Below are 12100 nucleotides of genomic sequence, written 5' to 3'. Positions count from 1 at the left end.
CAGTAGTGAGTATAGGGAAGAATTGTTTGGTCAAAATCAGACTCAAAAAATTTGGAAATTCTTCTTGATGAGAAGACTCAAAATGTGTCCGTATGTTTGGACATAGAACCAAGTTTTTGTCTGACCCCAAGCGAACTTTGTGTAAACCTCAACAAGTGCTCTGCATGCTAATATTAGTCCATACCCTCCACTGTTGAACCATACTAGTTACTGTAGACCAATAAGATGTACAAGTACGTGACCACATATACAGAAAAGGTGATCCTTACGCAGTTTTGTAAGTGGGTATGCTCTCAGGCACTTTTTTTTTTTTAATTTGTGTTCTTTAGCAAAAGTTTTGGGACTGAAACTCACTTCCTCCTCCTAAACAGGAACATCTACAGATAAAAATAATCTTTATTTCTCTTAGGTCTGCCAAAGTTCTGTACAGTTCAACAAGGGTGAACATATCTTACTCTTATAAGAGTATAAATAGTGTCCCTTCAGAATGTTTTTTTCTGAATGTATGTGTTTGTATAGAGGTTATATTACAGAAGTAAAGCTGTAATGGCTCAGACGAAAATTCCATTTTACCCAGGATTTCAGCTCTGATGGTGGCATACAGCAGATAGTTGAGGAAGAGTAAAAAATGTACCTGTCTTTGATGCTTCTCCAGTAAATTCTTTTAGTTCTAGAGATAACTTGTGTTAGGACTTCCTACAGTAGACGATGTCTCTTTGTGTATAGTAGCCTTGTAGATTTTCATTCCACGAATTTGTCTAATTATGTGTTCAATCAGGGAACATTCTTCCATGAGTTTTAACTTTTCAGATAATCTTGTTAAAATTGGTTGATGGAACAGTTAGCAGTACTTAGGATGTAAGGGCACTTTAGATGGTGTCTAAGTGCTCTGTTCGTGCAGCCTTAAACTTACACTTCAACAGTCAGTCCTAATTTTCCTTACAGCTTTCATTGTGAATAGGCAGTCAAGCTCATCTTTTATGCGCACCAGCTTGTGATGAGAAGAATCTGGTTTATACGCAAGATTAGGGCTTACAAGCATTATGGATACAACCATTCTGGTCCTTACTCAAACAGTACCCTAACAGGCTTGATGCAATTTTGTCCATCCAGACCAGTGACTCCCCTCACCAACCTGTCACGAGCATCTCACCACAAAATTCTGTGGTACATATGTGGAAAAATTTTGACTTGATATGGGGTGACTCCTGACAACTTGTCCGGGCTCTGAATAAGCCTGTAGGTGGCACAAAGGAAGCTAACCTTCTTAGGCCCTGTTTGAAAATTTACATTTGGATGTAAAACTGAGCTGCTTGCAAAATAAGAGCAATATAAGGGCACTGCTTGTGACCTGGTCCAGGACAGGGAAGCATTGCAGGTGCAAGTTCAAAAACCTTTCAAGTCTGCGTATTTTTGTGCCCAGAAACTCCAATAACTTTCAAGAGAAGTATACCAATTTGTCTCTTTTATGAGGAGGAAATGAAAAAAGTCTGCAGTAGAGAACTGACAGCCTAGATCCTAGTGGTACAGGACTCTCTCTGCACTAGGGTAATGTTTGCTCTACAGCAAGAGGAACCAGCCAGAACTCTGCCTTCAAATCCTGTTTGGAACCTCAAGTAGCAGGAGAAGGCCTCTCAACAAAGCAGCTGTGTAACTAAACCAAGGTCTGCAGCAGCCTCCAAGAGTTTGACTCCTCAGATATCCTTTACTGGTTTCTTGCCATGCTCTAGAAGAACACCTCTGGTGAGTATGTACGTGTGAATACCATAAGGGTGGGTGAAAGGAGTGTGTGCACAGACTGCAGCTGGCATACCTGTGTGTTAAGTGTCACTGGACAAAATGGTGGCTTTTGATGCCAGACCATTTGGGCATTATCCCTTACCATCTCCCCTCCTAGTCCATGTGTAACAGGCTGTTATCAAATCACCTTTCCTCATGCATCAGGGAATGTTAACATTACTCCAGAATACCTATGCAAAGATAACCTTTAGAGAGAGAACTTTGAGGGATGTTTGGATGTCTTTCCTGCTCAGTTCATGCTCTTAAACATGTGCAGCCTACAGGACTCAAGGGTGTGTAGTATCCATTGACCGACTGAGACCCATGTTACGAACTTAGTCTGCTTTTGTTTGAATGCTTGTAAAGGGCAGAATCACATCATCAAAAACACATTTAGGGTTAATACCTGTTGTGCTTATTCAAACTTCACTCAGGAGATATACCCTTGTGCTTAACATACTTGAGTATTGCCATAACTGCTCCTGAAGACCTCTGTCCACTTTTTGACAGTGCTGGTGTGTGATACGCAGTTGTCTTTATGCAACCTATCTGTCCACAGAAATGAGATGGAACTTGATTGTTCCATTACATAAACCAACCTTCCTTCACACTCCTTCAACAGACTTTGAACAGTCAATTCTATCCTGGAATAGGGGCCATCCACTTCACACAGGGAAAATAAGCAGTCCCAGATAACAAGAACTCCAGATGACTCTTGAGTTGATCGCACATTAATTGAAGCCACCTGGATGTAAAATTAGAGCGGACTGTTTTGGTCTCGCCCTGCAGCAATATGATCTAGCAAATAAGCATAGCAGACCTCTTTCTAGAGCGCTTGCTTCTGTTTTCTATGGAAGAGCAGCTTGATTCTCTCTCAATTCCTCATTTAGGACAGCCCATAAACCCATAGCAGAAACATTAATGAAGAGCTATTTATTACAGCAGTGAAAAGCCAGCTTCTTATAACCTACACTTGCTTGCATTCTTGCTTACATGTCTGAGTAACATGGCAGTCTTGGAAATGCCAAAATCTGACCAAGAACCTCTGTCACTTTTCTTATTCTCAAACTGATACTCCTGTTATATAGTTTGTAGAATAGCCCCAGCAGAGGGTTGTAGATTAAACTTTGTGGCTTTAGGTTGCAAGTGTCTTAATCTTAACTGTACTCATTTCATCCCTAAGGTTAAATGACAGATTCCCTCATTTGTCCAAAGTCAGTTCTGGTGTCACTAACATCTTGGCAATGCATACTGCAGTGGCAGACCACTGAAAGCAGATTACTGTTCAACTTTATATAAGCTTCACAAGGACTGAATAGATTTATGAACCACAGCAAGACCTCTGACCTGGTAGAAGCATGAAGAGAGGAATGAAAAGCTGTGACATGGCTTTCAGCTTTACTTACATTCTTGAAGCACCATAGCAGAATAAGGGAACACTGAAAAACTACTGTGGGAGCTCTTTAGCCCAAGACCCAGCACCATCTAGTAATCTTTCTTCTGCTCTGCCAGTCTCTGGTGTCCCAGAAGTTGAACCCTGCGAATTCAGATCAAAAGTCAGAGCTAAGAATGGCCTCCCCATAGACAAGTTCTAAATAGCAGATATACATCTCTTTTAGCTGGACCACAGCTGCCCATTGCTTAATGAGACTTAGGGGCAAGGTGAGGAGAGAAGCAATTCTACAGCAGGTGGCTGGCACAGTATTATCTAGCTAGGTCTAGAGTGGTGACATCTAAATTGCTTGTGGTTTTTTGGTTTTGTTTTTTTATTTATTTTAATAATGGATTTATTTCTGCTCAGTCCCTCTTGCAGGAGGCTGTGCTGTTCAAATAGAATTATTGCCTTTATTTGAGTTTTGACTCCAGAGGAGAGATTTGCAGAACAGAAGTGCTTTCAGGTGTTGAGTGCCATGTTGGCCTGTAAAACAACAAAACAAAAAAAGCTATTCCTCACTTGTATCCAGCTTGTAAGTCAGGTCTAACTTTTTGTCTTTATAACTACTTGAACAAATGTGGTTTGTCTGAAGAAACTGTCTACTGCCTACTGATTCATTTAGCTTTGCTGGGACCTTTTCTTTCTATGCAGCTTTATCACAGCATGGTGAGGAGGTTGATGGGCAAAAGCAAGCCATATGCTGGCATGTCCCAGTGCAGCTGGAGAATCCACACTGAGCAACCATTAATAATGATAACATCAAGTCTCTGCAGTGGCTCGTAAGCATGTAGGGAATTTGCATCTAACAATATTACTTCCTTCTGTGGTGGACTTGAAGAAAGGGACTGCAAGCTTAACCACCACATACAGGAGCTGAGAGGCGCCTTGTTCTAGAGAGAGATATTTTTGTGTTAAGATGAGGCCCAAATAAAGGGACAGCATCTCTACAATGTGTCAGGGTGTGGAAGGTGGCACCAAGAAACTTGCCACTCATGATTACTCCAGGTCTTCAGCACAAGCTGCCTTCTGATCACTCATCTCCAGATCCTCTACACCATGGCAAGTAAAGAGAGGAGGACTGAAGTTATTACCTTTTTTACAGTGATTTGGGAAAATGTATCAATGTCAGCCCAAACAAGACTTTTAATTGCAGTAAAATGGAGAGTTATGGAAAAAGGAATTTTTTGTCCCCCCAGGTCTTCATACCTGAAGAGTGGAAGTGGTCCTTGTTTGATCCCTTCCTTTATGGCTCACCTATATGACTTGCAGTAGCAGCAGTTAGCATATCTAGGCAGTGAAAAGCAGTGCATGCTGAGGAACTGAGATAGACTCCATGATGTAATGCATGCACACAGAAGGAAAAGTTAGTCATATGGCATTGAAGTTGCTACTAGTTCAGCACGTTGTATATCATGGAAGGGTGTTTGAGGATGACATGCAGAAAGATGTAAAATAGGCTGTCCTAGAGTGCAGTATGGACATAATGGATATTTGTCTGTATTGTAATTCAACCCAGCTGGTTCAGTAAACTTAATCCTGAAACCAGCTACAAAAAGCAAAACCAGTAGAACTTTAGCAGAAACTTTTTCACTGAACTCAGTAAAGCACTTGTGAACATATGTCACATCTGAAGTCAGGAAGTTGCTGCTGGAAATTATATTTTATTCAGATTTGTATTCATTTTTGGAGTGAGGAAGAAAAAGATTGAACAGCACTTGTAGGGAGAGAGAACACCAGGGATGAAGTAGAATGAAGTTCTATTGCTACCAAAGGATGGGTGATATGTCCCTAAGGCAGAGGAGGGGTGGCAAAAAACCCCCAAACTTCAGCATACCGATTTTGTGCTTATTCTACTGCAGAAAAAATAGGCTAAAAAAGATTATACATGTGACATGTGGCCCATCAGCCTGTAGTCTTAATTGAAATAATTCTCAGCACTCTAAATTTTAGCTAACGTATCAGGTTAAAAATCTGAATATATTTTTTCTGATCAATTTTTTCCCAGTTCAAATAAGAAAATTCTTGAAAAAATCTATCCTGGAATGTGTTTTTGCAGCAGATCAGTTGGACGGCTAAGATTAATAAGGGTTACAAGACTGAACAGAGGAGAAGTTGTATAACTGGACACTTACACATTTCTTTGTAGGAAATCAATTACTTGGGTTCTTCTTGATCATTCAGGTTAAAGGAACAATAGAAGCAAGAAAGCATTAGAACCTTTTAATGATTAATAGTAGCTTTTGAGTATATTTTTGGCACTGTAAAACTAGCTGTTAGTTTCTAATTACTTTGAAGGGTGAAAAGACAGGGAAATACTTTTCTGTCTTTATCAAACTGCATCAGAGAGAAGAGCACAAAAGGGTACCTTTTCTCAAAGATTCACTTCATTAATCCCATTTTCTGTTATTCCTCTGTTATTTTTTCCATTTCTCTGGCTGGTGACCATACATTCAGTCTTTGGTGGGCATGTGAGTTCACAGATCGCCATGTTCAAAGGGGAGACGTGGCCATATAGGAGTGTGAATATGCCTTAGTGCAACATTTATGTGCAACTGGCTTTTAATAAAACACTTGTTTCTTTCCATTGCTCTGCATATGTACAACATCTGATTCCTGGCATCCAAGACCTGCTGACTACCTTTATTATTCACAGGCTTCACTTCATTTGCATAAATGAATATTTGCTCAGAATGTGTCTTGCCCCTTAATAATACAAGAGGGAGGGATAAGGGTTAATGCTGCTTTCTTGTCAATACACACAGGGTAAAAGCAGTCACTGTGGGATTTGGGAAAACAAGGTTCAGCAGGGATATTGGTGGCAAGGTGCATTTGTTGTAGATGAAAGCTTGTGTTATTCCTGTGTTCAAGATTCTTACACTGAAAAAAAACAAGTCAAAGGGTCTAAAATATTTTGGGGACATTACATTAAAAAAGTGTTATGGAATAAGAAAGATGCTGTATAATAAAATGTTCTGGGGACTGAATGTTTTGTGTTCTGCTATCTGTGAAAATTGGATGTTACCTAGTGGAACAAAGCAGAGTAATGTCAGACTCAAATCTGTTCAAATTACCTCATTAGTTATCCCAAACATCATCAACAGTCTGTAAAGAATAGTAGCTGTATTCTCAGAATGCGCAACACATGCGTGCTTTATTAAATAGTAATCAGATAATTTCTTTGGAAATGAAGAACTGAACTACTACAAATTATCTTAGTTTTTTTTCCCAAGAAAATTAACATCTTTGAATATATGTATAAGTATTTGGTAGTGGATTTTTAGTGCACTTTTACATGACTACATGTATGACCCTGTATGCTGTTTTTCTTTCATTCAATTTTCCAGCTGCCTGCCCGGTTCTGTGCAGTGGCAATGGTCAGTACTCTAAAGGCACCTGCTTATGCTACAGTGGCTGGAAAGGTCCAGAATGTGATGTACCCATCAGCCAGTGTATTGATCCTTCCTGTGGAGGTCATGGTTCCTGCATCGAAGGGAACTGTGTCTGTTCTGTTGGCTATAAAGGAGAAAACTGTGAAGAAGGTAGGACATTTTCTTTCTATGTTGTGAGTTTGTTTGCTGGGTTTTGGAGTTATTTAATGGGTAGAAAAAAAGGAAAGAACAGAATAAAAATTTAAATGTAAAACTACTGGAGCAGGGTATTGTAAAAGAGGGGTAAAAATGTCATGCCTCACAATTTTATTGATGTATCAAAGTTCAGACAAAACTTCTGGCCTTCCATATACATTGTTTTGCAGTATTAAGTATGTCTGCCACAAGTAAACCTGAATAATTCCTTTGTTGAAGAGTGAAGATGAATCTCTTCTTATGGATTATCTTTATTGAACAATTTAGATGTGAAATGCAGAGGAAAAAGGAGCAGCGGTAGGCAAAATTGTATAGCTGCAGCTCCACACAAAGCAAACATATCAGTCACTATTAAGACAGAAGTTGATGAAACAAATTTGAAAGACAGGTATCCATGTTACTTACAGACTTAATGTAGGGAAATTACTCCTGTTATCTGCAATCATATGGGATTAAAGAAAGGTAGATGGCACACACAAATGATAACTGTCCTTTAAATGCAGAAAAACTCTTCATGTTGAAAGTGTCCAATTCCTTGTGTACATAGAATGAGCAAATTTAACAAAACAACCCATGCAAAATGTGGTCATAGATTAAGCTCAATATTGATTTTATTCACAGTGTTTTCTGTTAGAATGCACAACATAAATTGGACTGCTTTGTTTTTTAAAATATATTAGTATGGTTTTAAAAGGGAATTTAACTCGCCAGAAAATTGCTAAATAGACAGTTTAGCATACCTTGACACATCCTCAGAGCAGTAGTAGTTCAAGCTACATTCTGATGACATTCCAGAGCTTATTAATCTTCCAAAAGGGGGAGCAGTCTGAGGACTGAAGTGGTAGGACTGGAGCTTGCATGGTTTTAGGACTGAAGAGTCTCTCTATAGAGTATTCTGAGTGGAATGCAGAGCTGTCCACCATGTGTATTGATTTTTATCTTACCCTATAGTAAACAGCTCTTACTCCCACCGGAAAACAAAGGGAAGAAAACTAGAGGGACCTAAACCACTAAGGGTTTTATTCTTTGGGCGTGGACTGCAGTCATCACCTTTAAGACAAGTTCTCCCATTAGTCTGAGTGAACTTATTTTGCTAAAAGCAAAAAAAAAGCAAGGATCCTCCCTAGTGGGACTGCCAACACTGCAACTGTTTGTTCAATTCATTCCTGTCATCTCCTTCCAGGAAAGCTTCACAACACTGGTTATTAAAGCTCTAACCGAGAACTCAGTTGAAGTCAGTAGAGTTTTTCCGTTGTTTTTAATGGGTTGCATTTTAAGCTATATCTGGAAAATTCTGTAATGTCCTTTCTGTCTGCTAGGATTGATAGTTGTCAGTTCACCCTGAGTGTGTGATTATAGGAAATATTCAAAAATTATCTGAAATGCCTTGCTATAGCTAGCATTCTCATCGAAATCAAAGATGAAGAAGACTGTCTTTAGCATGCTCTACAATATCCAGTCTATACCCCAGGAATGCAGAAGCTCTCTTTCTGGTACTAACTGCAATTGTTTGCTTAGTCTAATCAAGTTATATAAATTTTGTCACATTTTGTGTTGTCGTATAAATGCTTGTATTATTAGAGAGACTATGGTAGATGGCCTAAAATTATCTTTCTTTCATTTGATTCTGTAAATTTTACCTTGTAAGCAGTTCCTCCCTCATCTTGATTGTAATTTCCAGCTACTTGCATGGAATTCTCTCTCTACTTTCAGTTGTCTAGAATGGCTGTGGTATATCTGGGCTAGACCTCTTGAATCCCCTAGCACTCTTGTAAGAGAAATAGGCACTTGTAGTGCTTAATTCAGCTTATCCTAAGGTGAATGTTTGAAATGGGTGAAACAAACACATCACCAACTCCAGAGTTTATAGAACAAACTAGTGCGTTTCTTTTTGTACAGGTGTTCATGTTAACACCACTCGAAGTTGGAAACACAACAAAACATTGTCAGTCAACAAAGTTTTGGGGGAGGTGAATTACTATGTGAGGTGAAAGGATATACATTATTTAATCAACACGGTGCTTGAAAGGTTAAGTTTTTTCTTAAAAAGATAAATGGATTACAAAGGCAGGAGATATTGACTGCAAAATTGGAAGGGGCCAATAACATGACAAGAAAGGTTAAAATAACCTTTTGCATACATCATTGGGCAATAAATAAGTCAATAAATTAATTTACAAATAAATAAAAACCAGGCATCATGTTTCTACTCTAAAATTCCATTTCTTCTGTACATATTTCTCACATTAATTCAAGAGCTATGGGAAAAAGGGCATAATATGAAGTGGAGTCTCTCCAGTTGCAGGTAATCATCTGATCTTATTTAAAGTTTTTGCATGAATTAAAATCCTACAATTCTAACGGTAGAATGATACAAATAAATACATCTTCATTTATATATGAATATATGAAATCTCCTCTATTGATTTTTGGCTTCCAAGAGGAATGGCAAAGGTTGATTCATTCACCATTTTCCAAGTAAGATGTTGTATTAGAACAAGTGGGTCAGCATTTTTTTCTTCCCGTTAGCTTTTTCTTTCTGATACTCATCACGGTCATATTGTTCAAACAATTTACCTGAAATGAAAGTGGCACCAAAATCAATATTTGTGATGCACAATTTTTGCAGCATAAACACTGTTGTCCTATTAACAAATTTGCACACAAGATGAAGTGGCATATTTGTCAGGTTTCATTCAATCTGGTTTGGGGGGAGACAAGTGAAATTGCCAAATTAGGTTAAGTTCAGGGTGGTTTTCTTGTCAGTTTCCTGGTCGAGTCATTTTTCAATGACATTTAACTTCGTAAGTGTAATTCATGGCTCTTTGGGGGCTTTATGGTACATATTGTTCAGAAAACTCCTTGACCTCCTTTTTTGTCCTTAGGGATATAAATTGCTTTCAGTACCCTTTTTGTCAAGTCTACAGAGGGCCCAATACTAAATGAGCTCTAATGATCTGAGCTGCCAAGGGGCTATGAGTTCTAAGTCTAATGTACTTACTTGCTGAGGCGCATTCTCCTTTGTTTAAACACCAAAGAAGCTCCACTTATAAATCCTTATTAAATGTCATTGTAAACCCTTCTAAAGACTCGGGGCCAGAACTTTTGCGGCATAAGTCAGTGTAGTTCTATTGCAGGTAATCACGTTATGCTATTTTAGCAGCTGAGGATCTGGCCCAAGATGATAACTCTAAGAACATGTATTAAAATAGAACAAGATTTGAGTTCAAAGTAAAAACTCTCTTCAATTTAAACTTTGAAAGCTATTACTTACCCATAGGATAGAACAAAACAGCTATAAAGTATATTTGTCTAGAACAAAAGACAAAGGTAGTTCGTGTGTTATTCTATAAACCAAGGGAGATTGGGGACTTAGGGGTATTGGTAGGCTTATTCTGTGGAAATAAGTCTTAGCTGCACAAATACTGTAATTCAGGATAGAGGAAGGACATTTAATTTATGTAGCAGAAGGTGGTGTTTTTCACATGCTCCACATTGCTTTCATTAGTACTTTCATTTGAGAAGGAAGATGATACATTTCTGACATGGAGAGTACATTAGGACTCATCAATGTCTCCTAAAGTTAGCTGTCCTGCCACATACAATGTTATACACATATTACCCTTTTAAATTTTCCATTAAAATATCATCATCTGAAAAAAATAGAATAGACTAAATTTAGGGGAAAAAAGTAACCTTCATCCTAAAATTAAATTGACCTAAATCTTTGTGTTCTTTATTTCTTTATTCAATCAGATTATTTCCTCACAGCTCTGTGTCTATCGGGTTCAACAGAAATAGTATGAAAGATACATTCTAACCTTTGGACAGTGTCTAATTTTATTAAGCACCAAGAAAGAGTAACAGTACAGGATAAACATTCTGGATAATTTTAAAACAATTTATGAATTTATCAAATCTTATCTGAGCTGAACCACAAAACGGTCTTTGTTTACCTATAAATACAAAATTGCATTATAGTATTTTCATGTCCAATTAAGTAAGCATTACATCTTAAAAAAAAAAAGGAAAAAAAACCCCCACCCTATAACCAGTGTTGTCATTAAAATGAAAATCTTATAAGAAATTTTATAGTAATTTATTCCTGTACTACAGTAATCTGAATTAAAATCAAAAGTATTCTGATAACTCATGTTATTGCATCTCTAAATGTGCCTGCCTCAATCCTCTGTGTTGTATCTAATCTATATACTTACTTTAAATGTTCTGCAACTACATAAAATAATTTGACAAGACTCTATGTTTATAGAAAAGTTGAGATTTGAAAGATCGAGTATTGTTCACATAAGGTAGAGTGAAAATGTCTCTGCCTTAATTTAGAAGGATCAATTTGGAAAAGATGAGAGATAAATCACTTTCATTATAAACTCAGATCTTCCTGGAGCTGCAAGAGAGAATGCCAATCATTCTTGGTCCTTCTGTTGTGAGCTAATATATACCAGTCATGAGAAGAATTCATTTTATTTAGGACATGAATTTGACCTTGGCCCTCAATTCCACAGCAAAAGGCAGTTGGTAAAGCCTCTATGTTGGTATTTGCAGTAGAGCATAGTATACTTGTATAAATTCATGATATAAGATAAAAATTTGGAAAACCATCATGTTACTGATAGAGTTTATTTGAAAGACAGCTCATAACATTCCTTTATTTATCAGGATTGAAATAGCAACTGAAATTTCATTGGATGATTTTCCATCATAAGTTTTTTCACTTTCTTATTCTGTTGTTTCTGGATTGAGAAAAGATGAAATCCATACCTATATCTGTTTTCCTTTATTTCTTTAAGAGGAATTATCTGCTGGTTAGAATATGGGTTGAAGTAACTAAGACTCTCAATTTCACAGCTCAGCTACTAATGGACCATGAATCAAATGTTCAGAAGTGCCTGAATAATTTAGGAGTCTAAATGAGGCTGAAAGCCACTGATATTTTGACTTCTAGGTATTTAAAGTGGATATCATAATGTGATTCACAAAATCCTCTAGCATTTCAATAGTAATAATAGCAGTATTGATGAAGATACTCCGAAGAAAAATATCCTTTTAAAAGTGCAATTTATTCAGGGGTTTTTTTATTTTGTTATTTAAATATAGTACATGAGTCATTGGAGCTTCAGTGTATTTCAGAAGAAATGTCCGTAGGCAAAGGCTTATGTGTGGAACTCTTATTATATAAATTTAGGTGTTATTTTTAAGTGTTTGTGCTTCTTCACTACAGCATTCCTGCAGTAAACTTTCATTGTTCAGTCACATACTGTTTTATTTGGAGCCAATATAAAAC

At 37.5% G+C, this 12100-nt stretch overlaps 1 protein-coding gene across 6 annotated transcripts in view; it reads left to right on the top strand.

The window, feature by feature from the left end:
• Window positions 1-12100, top strand: part of TENM2 (teneurin transmembrane protein 2) — a 715493-nt gene that overhangs the window by 618423 nt on the left and 84970 nt on the right. For all 6 annotated transcript variants that reach the window (XM_029997792.1, XM_029997790.1, XM_029997793.1 and 3 more), the window contains one exon: window positions 6559-6753. In XM_029997792.1, coding sequence (XP_029853652.1) covers window positions 6559-6753 — 195 coding nt within the window. The remainder of the gene's footprint in view (window positions 1-6558; window positions 6754-12100) is intronic.

The sequence above is a fragment of the Aquila chrysaetos genome, chromosome 22 (assembly GCF_900496995.4).
Source record: "Aquila chrysaetos chrysaetos chromosome 22, bAquChr1.4, whole genome shotgun sequence".
Classification (NCBI taxonomy): Eukaryota; Metazoa; Chordata; class Aves; order Accipitriformes; family Accipitridae; genus Aquila; species Aquila chrysaetos.
Note: the sequence above shows the minus strand (reverse complement) of the source record. Positions and strands in the feature narration are given on the sequence as shown.